General features: G+C 38.4%; 1 protein-coding gene across 2 annotated transcripts; it reads left to right on the top strand.

The window, feature by feature from the left end:
• Window positions 1-136: 136 nt before the first annotated feature.
• On the top strand, window positions 137-12,061 carry LEO1 (LEO1 component of Paf1/RNA polymerase II complex). 2 transcript variants are annotated; one of them, XM_075100351.1, is made up of 12 exons: window positions 137-286; window positions 1,284-2,009; window positions 2,240-2,344; window positions 3,091-3,185; window positions 3,857-4,002; window positions 5,409-5,493; window positions 5,833-5,927; window positions 6,213-6,347; window positions 6,953-7,088; window positions 7,387-7,573; window positions 7,844-7,941; window positions 11,778-12,061. In XM_075100351.1, exons 1-12 carry the CDS (start codon window positions 229-231, stop codon window positions 11,880-11,882), a joined length of 1,971 nt encoding a protein of 656 aa, XP_074956452.1. In that variant the 5' UTR covers window positions 137-228; the 3' UTR covers window positions 11,883-12,061. The 2 variants fall into 2 exon arrangements, with proteins under 2 accessions (XP_074956452.1, XP_074956453.1); XM_075100352.1 differs by having other exon boundaries at window positions 11,782-11,998.
• Window positions 12,062-14,733: the final 2,672 nt, after the last annotated feature.

Below are 14,733 nucleotides of genomic sequence, written 5' to 3'. Positions count from 1 at the left end.
GCCCGGCTGGCGCCGACACGCGTTCGTCACTGGTGGCAGCGGAGGTCGCCGTCATCGGTAACGGCCACGGGTCGCGGCCCCTTTAAGAGCAGGCTCTTCCTCCTCCCCTTTCGCGGGCTCAGCCGTCGGCGGCGCCGCGCGGCGGTCCGAGTTACGTCACAGACCAGCGCCGGCGGTGTGGCCGTGGGCGCGCGGCCGTTGTGGTGGCGGCCGGGCCGGCTTCTCGCCATGGCCGACATGGAGGAGCTCTTCGGCAGCGACGCCGACTCGGAGGCTGAGCAGAAAGGTGCGGGGCGCGGGCGACCCGGGCCGGGCCGGGCCGGGCCGGGCCGGGCCGGGCGGGGGGCGCCCCGCAGGCCGGGGGCTCGCGCGCCCCTCCGTGCGGCGCTACCCCGCGCCGCCTTTGCACCCCCGCTTTTCTGAGCGAACAGCGAAGGAGCCGCGCTGGCGTGGCTGCCCCCGCCGCGGCGCCGGCCGGCCCTGGGCGCGCTCCGAAGGGCAGGCCCCGGGCTCGCAGCCGGGGCTGCGCGGAAACGCAGCCACGGAAAACTCGCCATCGGGAACAAAAGCAAAGCGCGCTTCTGGGTTTGGTGACGTTTAATCGTGCGCTTGCTGTTTGGATTTGAGGTGGTGAAAAGAAGGCGCTTTTCCTGTTTGTCCCTTGTTATCTGAAAAAGTTTTAGCTGCCATCAGCGTCTAAAGAACAGCAATGGAACACCTCCCGATTTAAGTAATTTCTATGTTTTTAAAACGCTTGTCTTAATTTCTATAAATTATTTTTCAAGGCACGCGTTTCTTTTTTTTTTTCCCCCTGCTTGAAACTGCTTTCAACAACCTCAGCTCTCAAGAGTAGGTCCATTGTAACAGACGTGTCAGGGTACAAAAGGCAGCTAACTTGGATTAAAGACACGACGACAGTTTTAGATTTGTAGGATCTTGTAAGCCATATGTATGTATCTACTTACTTTAAGCCCTATTTCAAATTCTATTTTCTTTTGTACAATTGCTTATTCTTTTTACAACTTCAGAGCCTTAGACATTAGCTTGCGGTTTGTAACTTTATGTGGCATCCATAATTTTTTCGTTGTGTCTTGCATTGGCTGTGCCTGTGTTAGTAGACACTTTATTTTATTTTTCGAGGTAACTTTTTTCTTTGCTGTAAATTTTCTTTCTGGGTTTGGAGGCTTTCTTTTTTTTTTTAAAGCAATGCCTGTCACCTTACGTTGTTGTGGTATCCTTGTAGGGACAGCTCAACTCTTGAAAGGGTGATGTTTGTTTTGCAGATTCTGATTCTGGATCTGAATCCGATTCCGATCAGGAGAATGCTGGCTCTGGTAGTAACGTGTCTGGAAGCGACAGTGACCAGGATGATGACAGGGAGGCAATAAAACCTAGTAATAAGGAGTTATTTGGAGACGACAGTGAGGATGAAGGGGCATCTCATCACACAGGGAGTGACAACCACTCTGAAAGATCCTACAACCACTCTGAAGTTTCGGGACATTCTGAGCATGAAGATAATGATCAGTCAGACATGGACCAGCACAGTGTTTCAGAAGCTGCTCATGACGATGAGGAGGATGACCGCGGACATGGGTCAGATGAAGGCAGTCATCATTCAGAGGGAGATGGTTCTGAAAAAGCACATTCGGAGGATGAGAAGTGGGGCAAGGAGGACAAAAGCGATCAGTCGGATGACGAGGAGCGACGGCAGAACTCTGATGACGAGGAGAGGCAGCAGAACTCTGATGATGAGGAGAAAGTGCAGAACTCTGATGAAGATGAAAGGCCACAGATGTCTGATGATGATGATAGACTCCAGAACTCAGACGAGGAGAAAATGCAGAACTCCGATGATGAGGAGAGGCCGCAGGTCTCGGATGAGGAGAAGATGCAGAACTCAGATGATGATGAAAGGGCCCAGCATTCTGACGAGGAGAAGATGCAGAACTCTGACGATGACGAAAGGGCCCAGCACTCTGATGAGGAGGACCAAGAGCATAAATCTGGTAGGACTGAGTACAGTGGTAATGATGTGCTTCTGGTTTGATCTCTTTTTATTGTTTCATTTATATTGGCCTGAAAAGATTCAGACTTCAATATAAAGGCATTAATCACGTAGCTTTCAACTAGAGTCATCTTTGTAATGTTTTTTTATGCAGCACTTTTAAATCAAAGGATATTTAAATATGTGGGACAAAATTTTTAATTTGCTGAGAATAATTATGGTCCTTACCAGAGTCTGTGAGGGGCAGTGATAGCGAAGATGAAGTTCTGCGAATGAAGCGGAAGAAACCAATTGCATCAGATTCAGAAGCGGACAGTGATACAGAAGGACAGAAAGGTAAATGGTGATGTTGTTTTGGTGGTTTTTGGTTCATTTAATACTGATCTTAAGCATACCATTCATCTGCTACAGAACTTGATAAAATTCACAGCGCTTGCTGTATGGTGTATCTAGAGTGCCGTGGAAATAACAAAACAGCACAGCAAGAATTGTGTGTGGGGAAGTACACGCTGTATTTCTGCTGATTATCTCTAGTTAGCTTTATCAGTTTTTCAGTGTCCTCCATGAGAGACAGAGCTTTTCTTTTGTGAATGTTGTTTCACACACTTTTACTGAAGGATGTTAAGAAATGGTTCCTCTACTCAGGGCAGCCCAGAAAAGCTATACTGGTGTTTGTGATGTTTAGCTGGCTGAGAAAGAGGTGATGATTCTTCTGAGAAGTAAAACCTCCAAAATGCATAAGTTGCTTTTCACATATATTTAAGTTGTTTACTTGAGTAAAGGATGATCTTGTACTCGTGATTCTTCTGTTGCCATTTTTCAGGTAGATTCCCTTATTTGGTAGAGCATTTCCAGGAGAATATACCTTGAATCCTTAGCTTAAAAATACAAAGAAAAACTGTTTTTCAGGATAAGAGAATAATGTGTGCTTCATAAACATTGCCAATTTTTAACCTTTGTAGGTAATCTTAACTGGTAATAAAAGTGAAGGCTATGTTAGTCTTCTTTTCTAAGTGTGCTTGCATGTAGTGGGGTGTGTGCACTTATATATGTATTTTTAAATAGTAATTTTTCTGCTCAAGAGCATGCAGATGTCATGGATCTGTTTGGAGGTGCAGATGATATTTCCTCAGGGAGTGATGGAGAAGACAAGCCACCAACTCCAGGACAGCCCATTGTGAGTAGACTTGACTTTTGAAAAGTTTAACATACCATTCCACTCTGAAAAGGTAAACACTGATTGAGTTTGATAATATTTTAGTGGAAAAAAGATTTAAGAGCGTTAAGTAAGCATTACGGATAATTTTGCCCTACGTAAAAGAATTATTAAAGTTGTATACATAGCAATATCAGATGGATTCATTTATCTGACTTCCCCCTTTGCTGCTCCACTTTTTGTACTAAACAAATACACTGAATAGCTTTGATTTGTCATTAACATACAAAGTCATAGCTGTCTTTGGTACATTAGTACAGCTGTTTGACAAATATTATCATTCTGGGTCTTGATGATAATACATAATTATTATTTTTTAACCTGGGAAAAATTGTACCTCAGTTACTGTCCAGCACTTAGCTGAAAACTGTGTGTCAGCTCCTTTGCTATTTCCTTACTGTCTTTGGTGTCTTGAGTTTGCAGTGGTATTTGAAATCACTTAGGTGGCATATGAAAATGATAAATTGAATTGCTTTCACTGAAAACGTGCAAGTTCTTTTGCCCAAAGCTTCCTGATCTCTCTCTGTGCATATGGATGATTTTTCTTCAAGCAAAATATAAGTGCTTAATAGAGCAACAGTAGCCAGATAGACTTCTTTCACTTATGCTGCTATTCTCCTTCTTTTCATTAGGATGAGAATGGACTGAGTCAAGAACAGCAGGAAGAAGAGCCTATTCCAGAGACTAGAATAGAGGTAGAAATACCAAAAGTAAACACAGACTTGGGTAATGATTTGTATTTTGTGAAGCTGCCCAACTTCCTTAGTGTGGAGCCCAGGTAATTGTACATTGAATATGTGATTGATAAGGTTTTTCTAGTGTTTCCCTATATTGCTGTTGTTTTAGTAGCACAATTAAATATGTTGGCCATATTTAAAATGGTTGACATTAAGATCCGTGCTTTTGGTTGTGATCAGTCAATAGTACTATCTGTTGTTGTCTAAGCAAGTGCTGAGTAGTTTTCTTATGAGCTTGGGTTTCAGCTTGACTGAGTAACTTTTTGTCTTTAAAAACCAAACAGAAACACGATTTAACTGAAAGCACATGCAGTCAGTTGAATTTTAAACATAGGTTCAGGCTCTCAGAGATGTAAAAGTCAAATGCACAGGATCTTCATGCACTTCTGAGTGATTAAAAATATAATTTTGAATTTTAGAATACGCCCTTATTTATTTGTGTACGCTAAATGTACTATTTAGTTATGAAGAGGCTGGTTACTCATATTCCTATTTACTTAACCCAAGCTAAAGAAATTTTCTGTAATTCATAAAGAGAAACAAATTATTAGAGCTGTTGGTCATGTTAGGTTTGGCCCTAAAGCCTCCCTTCAGCACTTCTAGTAAATTGCTGTTAAATCTCTCTCTTTGAGTGTTTCGTTAAGTAATTTTATTGCATTGTTTAATAGGTGTCTTGTTAGCTGGTAGTGTAGCATTGTTTCTGTTATACATTAGTTAAATCATTCTTCCTGGCTTTCATGCTATAATTTCAGGAGAGAACTGTTAAAAATCCTGTTAGTGGCTGTAATCAGTGAGAGAAGCCCTAAGGATTTTTTGGGGTCAGACAGGACTGAAAGTAGAATTGTACAATAGCAGAGTCTGTTTATCACTTCTTTCCCTTGCAGCAGCCACCTAGAAACTATTAGGAAGGAGGCTAGGGAATGGCCTTCCCCCACTCACTCTCACCCTGGTGGTCAGGTTTTTTTAATGGAAGAGAGGAAAAACAATCTCATCTTCCTTTCCCTTTGGTTTGAGATTCAATTAAAAAAATGACAAAGGTTGTGCTCTCAGAAAATCCCTAATTAACCACATTTATAAGATGATAATTTTTATTTTTTCTGTACAATATTGTACATATTTTGTTCCAGACTTAACCCTACGTCATAATCCTGATACTAAGGAAACAGTATTTTCTGACTTGTTTCTTTAGCTAGAGCCATTTAGAGGGCCTGAATGTTAAAGTGGCTGTAATTGATGGTAGTGAAGACACTTGGGTAGGCCTCCCGTGCTGTAGAATCAATGAAGTAAATTACATTACTGCAGAAATGGCTGTCTCACAGCTGCAGTGCATACTGTTGTGTGCAGTGTATAAATTAAACGTTTCAAGCGCCCGTTATTTTGCACAGCTCTAGAATGATCTGGATTGGTTTTTAGAAGAATAAAGTCTGTGTTATGTAATTTATTGCAGACCTTTTGATCCTCAGTATTATGAAGATGAATTTGAAGATGAGGAGATGCTTGATGAAGAGGGTAGAACTAGGTTAAAACTCAAGGTATGATGTTAATGTTCCTTTTACACTTATCTAGCCACATTTCTTCAAATTCTATTTCTAAAAGTATTTTAGAATGGCATTTTAAGTTATGGTTCAGATTATGAATGTGTGGAGCAGTTTAGCACTGAGGAAAGTTGATCTATTTCAGTAACAAATTTAAAAAAAGCTTGACAGCTGCATTTCACCTGTAAGAGCAATACCTTTCACCTTTGTTTCTTTGCATCATGCAGCAAATTACCTAGCATTTCTAACTGTAATTTTCGATCTATATAGAGAATATTTTACCACAGTATGCCTTACTATGAGCTAGAAAAAGTGGTTTGGATTTTTTCCTCGCAGGTAGAAAACACAATACGATGGCGGATGCGACGAGATGAGGAAGGGAATGAGATCAGAGAAAGTAATGCACGGATAGTCAAATGGTCGGATGGAAGGTTAGTTTGGACTTTTTGCTATTGAAGGAATAAAATTGTTCATACAGTGAAATGCCATCACATGCAAAATTGGAAGGTCAACAGGCTTTGATGTCAGTTCTGCACAGCAGAAATTATTTTAGTCTCAGTGTTTTGAAAAATTTTATGCTCTGCTTAGTTTGGATTGAGATAAAATTGTTGGCTATATATAAAAAAGAGACATGAAGGCTTTCTCCATTTATAAATGAGGCAAAAAATAGTCTGTAGTGGCTTTATCAAGTAACTGTTATATGAATTTCTTTTAAGCATGTCTCTGCACTTGGGCAATGAGGTCTTTGACGTGTACAAGGCACCACTGCAGGGAGATCACAACCATTTGTTTATCAGACAAGGCACAGGTCTACAAGGACAGGCTGTTTTCAAGACAAAGTTAACCTTCAGGTAAACAGGCTATTCTATATCAAATGTTGATACTACTTTTGCAATTAAGTGTTTTAACTAGTATATAAAAACTAGATACCAGTTTTTAAATCTTTGGAGCTTAACTGTTGAATAAGAATGTGCTATTTTCCAAAGTCAGTATTTTGACAAGATTTTTCCTAAATTAGGTGTCCCATTTTGAAAGGTTAATATGCAACTCACTGCAGTATGTAGGCTACATGTATTTTTAATAGGTATTTTAATTTGCGTTTTCAAGTGCAAGTCCCTGTCTGAATCAGAATGAATATTAATATTCCCTGAAATGAGCCTTCCTTCTGATGCACAATTGCTATCAAGATGATGATTATTTCTTGGGATATTGATGTGAAATGTGAGGATGATTATTTAGGCTGGTAATGGACTGCAGATGGTTTGCTGAGAGAGGAATTGATGTCTCCAGTAGCTGTTATAATGCACATAAATAAATTAAAAAAAAAAAAAGTATGATGCTTTTACTTTTGTGTAGGTGAATCTTTGAAATCTTAAGTATGCTGGCCTTACTGTTGTCCTTTAAAAATGGATTTGTTCCTTTAAGAAGTATTTAACCCATAGTAATTTTTTAACAGGCCACACTCTACAGATAGTGCCACTCACAGGAAGATGACTCTGTCTCTGGCAGATAGGTGTTCAAAGACCCAGAAAATTCGCATTTTGCCAATGGCAGGGCGCGATCCAGAGTCTCAGCGCACAGAAATGATTAAGGTATTGTGGCATGCAACTCTCTCATCTGCTGATTTTAATCTAAGAATCACAACTGTAATATAGCTGAACATTTCTGAACGTTCTATGCCTTTATGAAAGCCAGAGTCTATTTTGGAGTTATAGACAATAGTTGTTAGCCATGGGCGCAGTTTGCTTAACCTTACAGATCACAAAAAAATCAGAGTATATACAATCTTTACACTGCTGTGAAATTATTTCAAAAGCTACAGTAGAATACATGGTGTTGTTCGGTATTTTTTTTCTTCATTTGTCATATATTGCTTCTCTCTTTGGATAGAAAGAAGAGGAGAGATTAAGAGCTTCCATTCGTAGAGAATCTCAGCAGCGAAGAATGCGGGAGAAGCAGCATCAGCGTGGTCTGAGTGCAAATTATTTAGAACCTGATCGCTATGATGAAGAGGATGAGGGAGATGATGCAATCAGTCTAGCAGCTATCAAAAACAGATACAAAGGTGGCATCAGAGGTAATAACAAACCTTACCAGCACGTACGTAGGGCCTGTGTGATTCAGGTGGATTAATTTCACAGGCGAGTCCTGGTGAGATTGTATTTTCCAGTTCATTTGATACATGAGGAGATATGAATTGAGTTTGTATAAGTTTATTTTGTTTACTCTGGGGTTAGATTCTGCCAGCTTTTTGTGGGACTAAATGTAAGAGAATTATTTTTAATACTTTTCTTCCTTACCAATTTCAAGTAAACATAAATATTTGTCTTTCCATTTTTCTCTGTAGAGGAACGTGCTAGAATCTACTCTTCTGACAGTGATGAGGGCTCAGATGAAGATAAAACACAAAGACTGCTCAAGGCAAAGAAACTTACTAGTGATGAGGTAAGAAAAAGATTTTTTTCTTAAGGTACTTGTTTTTGGCTGGGACCATTTCCTGCACTAAATCTAGTTTTTAAAGCTGAGACTTTTGTGGTTTCATTTATGCTGTGATGAATGTGTTATTTGACTTGGCGTGCTTTCCATGGTAATTAATCACCAATTTCTTACACACTGCATTAGTTCATAGACCTGAGTTATTCCCAAAGGAGGTCACTATTGTTATTGCTGATTTAAAGGTGGAAAAATTTATGCAGAGTTATGTAAAATTACTTCACTAAAATTATGCAAGGAGTAAGAAGACTTAATATCAGAATCCTAGTGTAGTGTTGTCTCCTAAGCTACTTGGTCCTCTCCTCTTTACTATGGAAATAGCAGAAGCACTTTCACATAGTATTTCTGCTCTTTTTAAATAGAAGAGTTAAAAAACTGTGTTAAAAACAGTTGAATTCCATTGCTAAATAGACATTATTCATCACCCAAGAGTCATCCTAAACATTAGGCCATGATCAAGTTAACTGTTAGCTACGGCAATAGTGCTGTTTCCTCTTCTAAAATTGTGTTTTATTGGTTTGTAATTTATCACTGCTGGGTATGAGCAAATGAATCTCTGTGTATATCACATCTTCAGGTTTAGTTCATTTCAACTAACATCACTGCTTCTGTTACAGCACTGCAGTGTAACACTTTCCAAAATTGATAGATACCATTTCTGAGATTAAAACTTAACTATTTTCAGCCAGTGATAGAAGTGGAACCAGGAAGTACATGGACTCTGTCCTATATCTGCTATACCTGTGTAATCTATTTTCCTGACCCTTGCTCCTCGTAAAATGCTCCTGTGGCAAAGAACCATGGGACATTTACTGTGTACCTTGGGAAGCTGAAAGAAGAGGGAATTTTGGAATTCATGGCAAAGGACAATTGATGCTGGCTTCCTGGCTTCCCACTGCCCTGTCGAAGGGGGAATTGGGTTGGGTCAGGTGTATGGCCTACTTAGTTTTAGTAGCCCATTAGTTTGCTTTCTTTTAGACACCACCAGTTCTGTATTACTGTACTTGTGCTGTTGATCATGACAGTGCAGCTGTGAGTTGCAGCTGTGCTTGCATTTCTCTCAAGCCAAGCATGGCTTAGGAGTGGTAGTTTGGACACATCTGAACTCTGCTGATAGGCACCTTCGCTTATGTGGCAGAATAATAAATAGAAGCTAACTTAGCTTAATAGGTTCTTATTACTCCCTTGTAGGCTATAAGAGATATTTTTACAGTGGCATGCTAGTTTGATTGATCTTCATGTCAAATTATATTTTATTTAAATGTTCATGTGTAGAATATCATGCAGAAGTTAAAAAAAGGAGGTTTGAGTGGGTCAGTGTAAGCTTATGGAATTTTTTTAATGCTTTATATCATCATTTCCTTTAAGAGATTATTTTAAATGTTTACATTATTTTAACTATTAGCCTAGGATTTCTTTCAGTTGGTTTCCTACGGTCATATCTAGTGTGCTGCTCTGATAGCTGCTGAAGTGGCTAGAACCTTATCCTTGGATTTGAGAGGCTTCCATAATAAAACATTCTTTTCTTCTTAAAAGAGTAGTTTTGCAGCATAGCTTGTTATGTATCCTTCTAGTGAATGAATGCATGTCAGACTTCTGTAATCACAGCTGCTGAAATTCCAAGGTTGTGTTTAAATGACCGATATATGACAGTTTTTAGTACAATACATACCTCTGTAATGTAAGAAATCTTCATTTTTGAAGGAGTAAGTTTGCTTGCACTTGCATTTCTATACTGTGCTTCCTGTAACTTGGGAGGCATATCTTATTTCCCAGCCTGTTGGATGTTTGCTAGTCTGAATGCATGTTCTTGCTGCTGTGACGCTAATCCTCTTTACTGTCAGCTGAGTATTTGCATTAATAGGCATTGTAAAAAAAATTAGTTTTTCTTTTAAAGACAAAGATTCTGGCTTTTTATGACACACTGAGGAAAAGTTAATATTTCAGAAAGTATGACAGTAATCCTGGAGACAGCCATAGTGAGGCATATATGCAAAACTGTAATTTTGTGAGCTCCTTTAGTGTTTGTTAGTAGAAATAGAATTGTTTGTTTATAAGATAAATAAACTGTTAGTTTATGATACAGCAATGTCAGGACTTTGTATTTCCAGTCTCTTGGAAGAAGAGGTCTAGTCAACAGTGTTTCTCTGCTGCTTTTGAGGAACAATAGCCTCCATTTTAAAATTACGTGAATTCAAGGTAATATTCCCATCAGGGCCACGGAGGGGTGCTACAGTATTAAAAAACCCTCCAGTGATGCCTAACTACTTATTTTCAGTCATCGTGTAGGAAGTATGGTATTTGCAATATGTATCCACATACGTGAAACACAGACTTCCTTGTACACACACTTGCTTTTATGTGCTCTCAGTCAACAACACAGCACAAATCTTTGTCCTGATGATAGTTTGTTACCATTCCTGAAAACGTCAGTCTATTACTGATACACTTTATCACCACATGGCAAGTAGTTTTACTCTTACTGTAGTTAATGGGGATAGTCTGCTAAACAGAAAGATGACTCATTTAACAATAGACTAGCTAGACAACAAGAGAATGCTTGTTCTGAGCAAGAAGCTGTCACTGAAATTCCCACCCCTACTAATTTCTGTTTTCCATGTTTAAAATTCCTTCCTGAGAGTCTCACTGTACTAACTTGATATGTTAATATAGCATAAAATGCGTTGAATAAAAAATCGTTCATTAGAGTTCTGAAACTCAATCTTTGCTGCTTATTAAAAGCCAAGCAATATGAGTTGCTTTAAAAAGAAACCAATAAAAAAAAAACCCAAAACCAAAAACCAACCAACAAATGGAAAAAGGGGTGAGGTTACTTTAGACCTGAGGGTATTTTTAAAGATACTCTTTTTTTTAAACAACAATTGTTACCACTTGTTCTTCATGTCAAAATTGTTGAGTTTTGCAATAACAACTAGTGATTTTTAGTTTGATTAAACATTTCATAGCATTCTGATTTAAAATGTTGTTTGGAAGGATGATTTAATCTGAACTGGTGTAAATGCACATGGCATAAAAATCAACCTGTTGACTCTATATTTAGGTGCTAAAAATTTGGCATCCAGCCTGTAAAAGTCATTATGGTATTGCTTGCAAACAGGTAATCAACTCAATGATTTGAGTTCCTTTGACCAGCTCTTTGAAGCCTCCTATTTCTTGGACTGTGAACTGTTGTGTTGATTTGCAGTACTAGTGGTTTCTCATCAGTCTTTTGCCTTTATGCCAGAGAGCAGTTTAATATTTTTTTTTTTAATTTAGCAAACAAACAAAATGCTTACCCACTTACTGAATTTCTTCTTTGCTTCAGTAGCTCTAACTTAGGGTGTACAAGAGTCAATAGTCTGAAAACTTAGCAAGGCTACACAGGCTGCCTGAAGAGAAAGATTCTGCACGTCAAAAAACTCACTACAATTTCTAGGTATTACCCATGCTCTTAAGACTTGCTGAGAATAATATTGTACGTGCCATAAATCCAGATTATGATGTAAATTACTTTCATGCCATAGTTCAATTTGAAGCAGATATGGTTGCATGTCTGTTGAGGTAAATGGAGCTGCAGCTGTGTTATGGACCTTCTTGGATCGGGGTTTGAGACTGGTAGCAAAGTTGACTGAAGTCCTGCATCACAGTAGCATGAAGTGGAAAAACTGGAATTAGCAATTTTGCTTTTCTTATAAAAAATACTTTGAGGTCTTTTTGCTGTTCTTCTGAGTTTATTTTAGCTCAAAGTATGTTGAGTTTTAAAAATTTTTGTCCTCCTTTGCCTTTAGGAAGGTGAACCTTCTGGAAAGAGAAAAGCAGAGGATGAAGACAAAGCAAGTAAGAAGCATAAGAAATATGTGATCAGCGATGAAGAGGAAGAAGATGACGATTGATATTAAGGAAGCACAAAAGTTGATTTTCTTTTTTTTAAAATATATATATTTATATATATATATTGTACAGTTCTCTTACAGCAAAGATGTAAGTAACCATAATGGGGTTATTTTGATAAAGGAAAATTCCATTGAGTTCTATGTTTCTGGTGTGAATAAAGTTTTTTGACTTCCTTTCATTTTTTTAAGATTTTCTCTTATTGCAGCAGCTGTTGCACTAGGGATCATCACAGTGGCATTTTTTATCTTGCACAGCACATTTCAGTTTTGAGAATTGTAGTACCTGGTTATCCAAATGAATTAATTGGTGATTTTTACTGAATTCTTTAGGAGAAACCCGTCTAATCATTATAGAATGCTTAAATGATAAGTTTGCCTGAGAAGGATATGGCAACGTAGCTTACTGTTTGTATGGAGGGGTTGGAAGTACATATGAGTGGTACAGTACAATTCTGTTTTTTTCCTAGATATTCCTTATTTCCTGTTGACTGTGGACAATACACTACTATGCCAGTATATTTTGATGACTGAAAATATTTCTTGTCATGTTTGAGTAAACTGTGAAGTTCCTGCAGTTAGAATAGTTAACTGATCACGTAAGACATTTATTTTTCATGCATTGAAGCCCAGAATGAAAATCTGCATCCTTCTTGAGCATTAATAACAATAATAATAATAACATAATAATAATTGGCACATGTCAGAGTAAAAGCACTTACTTATATAAAACTAAGAAATTTCTGCCAGCAGAGGTGGTGAAATGAACCACAATGCAAAAATAGGCCCTAACAGTAGTGTCTCACAATCTTTTATAATCCTTACGGTGCTATTTCCTATTGTTCCTGGTTGGTTTTATAAATAGTTTTGTTTAGCTGGGAAGTCACGGAGGAGAATGTTCTGGACCGAATCATTGCTGCATTTACACTATTTCTAAACACCTTATTTGTTGATGCAATACCAGTTGTAAAGTGGGGAAAGGCTAGAAGAAATATCTGAACTCTTCCACACTTTCCTTCCAATATGAAATACCCCATATGTAGTTTCTCTCGGTGAGAGAGCGTTCAGGTGTTATCTGTGTAGCTTTTTTAACTGACTTTTCATACAGTCCTACAGAGTTTGGATGCGACTTGAAAAAGGTAACAGAAAGAAAACAGAACTAGTTTAAGGCCTCTTTAAACCATTGACTGATGCTGTGAGAAGTTTATCATGTGGATTTGTGTTATGTAAGATGAAATAAAGTAGCTGACAGTTGTGTAAAAAGGACTGTTACCGAGCTCTCTCCTGCCGAGCTGAATTCTGCTTTTTTATAGAATGGTTGATGTGCACAAGTGCCTCGTAGTGAGAATATTGGTCTCGTGACATTCCCTCGTTCTTTGAGATACAGCTTTGAACCTGGACATCTTGGTTTTGTCATCTTTAATTAGACTAGTAGTATGTCAAAATACTCCACTTCCATTTCTCCTGCCTGGAAGGTACAGGAAGCATTCTAGCTGCAGTAGCACAGAGCTCTGCATGTGTTAATGTATTCTGCTCAGCAGCTGACTGCAGTGTAGACATTTGCAAGTATGAAAACAAAGTGAAAAATTTCAACTCGCAAGTCTCAGTGTCTGAGAAACTGTTCTTTTCTTCTATAATTAAATTGTTATCTAAGAGTTCCTGTGCCTCTTTAATGTGCAGATAAAACCTTTCTCCATCTGCTGGAATTTTGACCCTGTAATCCTCTTAGTTTAGACTTCTGCTGGGAGACTGGTTGCTTACATGAGTTTACCTGCTTTCCATTAGTAACCTTAGGAAGAAGCCAGCTGTATAGAAAGGGACTCATTCTGTATGGATGTAACATGCTGTACCTGCAGGTAAAATCCTGCCAGATACCTCTTAACCAACAAACTTGGCATATGTAAACACACCACCATTTCACTGGTGAGGTGTTTGCTTTTATGTCGTTTTTTAATTAAAGTGTTGGCTATTTTTATTTTTACTACACCCCTAAGAGTGAAAATGTTTTAATCACTTTCATAGGTTTGATGCTGACTAAGCCTTTACTAAGTGGTCTATTTTAGCTTCCAAAAATGAGGCTTTTTGTGGATTACAAAGATAAAAAGAAATAATTTTTTACACTGTCTTCTTCTGTAAATTGCTCTTTTAAAGTCTTATTTAAACATGGAATTTTAGAAAGTGTTTTCTCAGCTTAAATTGGTTTAACAATCATCTTGTAATTAAAGTCACTTGAATGAACTTAGCCTTATCCACAGTATTTTTTCAGTTGTGAGTTCAATGTGTAGTTTTATTTAACTCAAAGAGTTTTTGCTACCCCTTTTCCCAGTCTCCAAGTATGTGAGAATTACTTGGAATTGTTTCTTTTTACCCACACTAAAAATATTAAGCCAAAGGAAAGAGCATGTAGATTGAACGTTGTTTATTCTTGTACTGACTGGTCAGAATACTGCCAGAAAGAGCATGATTTGATCAACTTCCAACAAAGAAAAATTTTGTTGAAGAGCTGCTATTAAGCTATGTGAGTACTAGATTTTCTGGCTAGTAGCAGGATGTAGGATAAACTTTCTTGAAACGGTCACTGAAAGCTGTTCTTGGCTATATGGTTTTGTTACTTCATGTGTAGCTTTCAGCTGTATCCTGGTTTCCAGTTGTTGGTCTGGAGTCTTCTTTCTAGTACCTGGTAGCATTTTCTACCAGCCATTTTTCTCCATCTAGCCATGCAGCTTGGCATGGATTTCATATTGTAGCACACCTGATGGATTGGGGGGTGCCCACTAAAAGGAGCAGCTGCTCATGCAGTCCTTTGCTATTCCTAGTGGGAGGTTTGGCAATAAATAGTCAAGCTCAGTGAGTC

Source organism: Phalacrocorax aristotelis, chromosome 7 (genome assembly GCF_949628215.1).
Source record: "Phalacrocorax aristotelis chromosome 7, bGulAri2.1, whole genome shotgun sequence".
Taxonomy (NCBI): Eukaryota; Metazoa; Chordata; class Aves; order Suliformes; family Phalacrocoracidae; genus Phalacrocorax; species Phalacrocorax aristotelis.
Note: the sequence above shows the minus strand (reverse complement) of the source record. Positions and strands in the feature narration are given on the sequence as shown.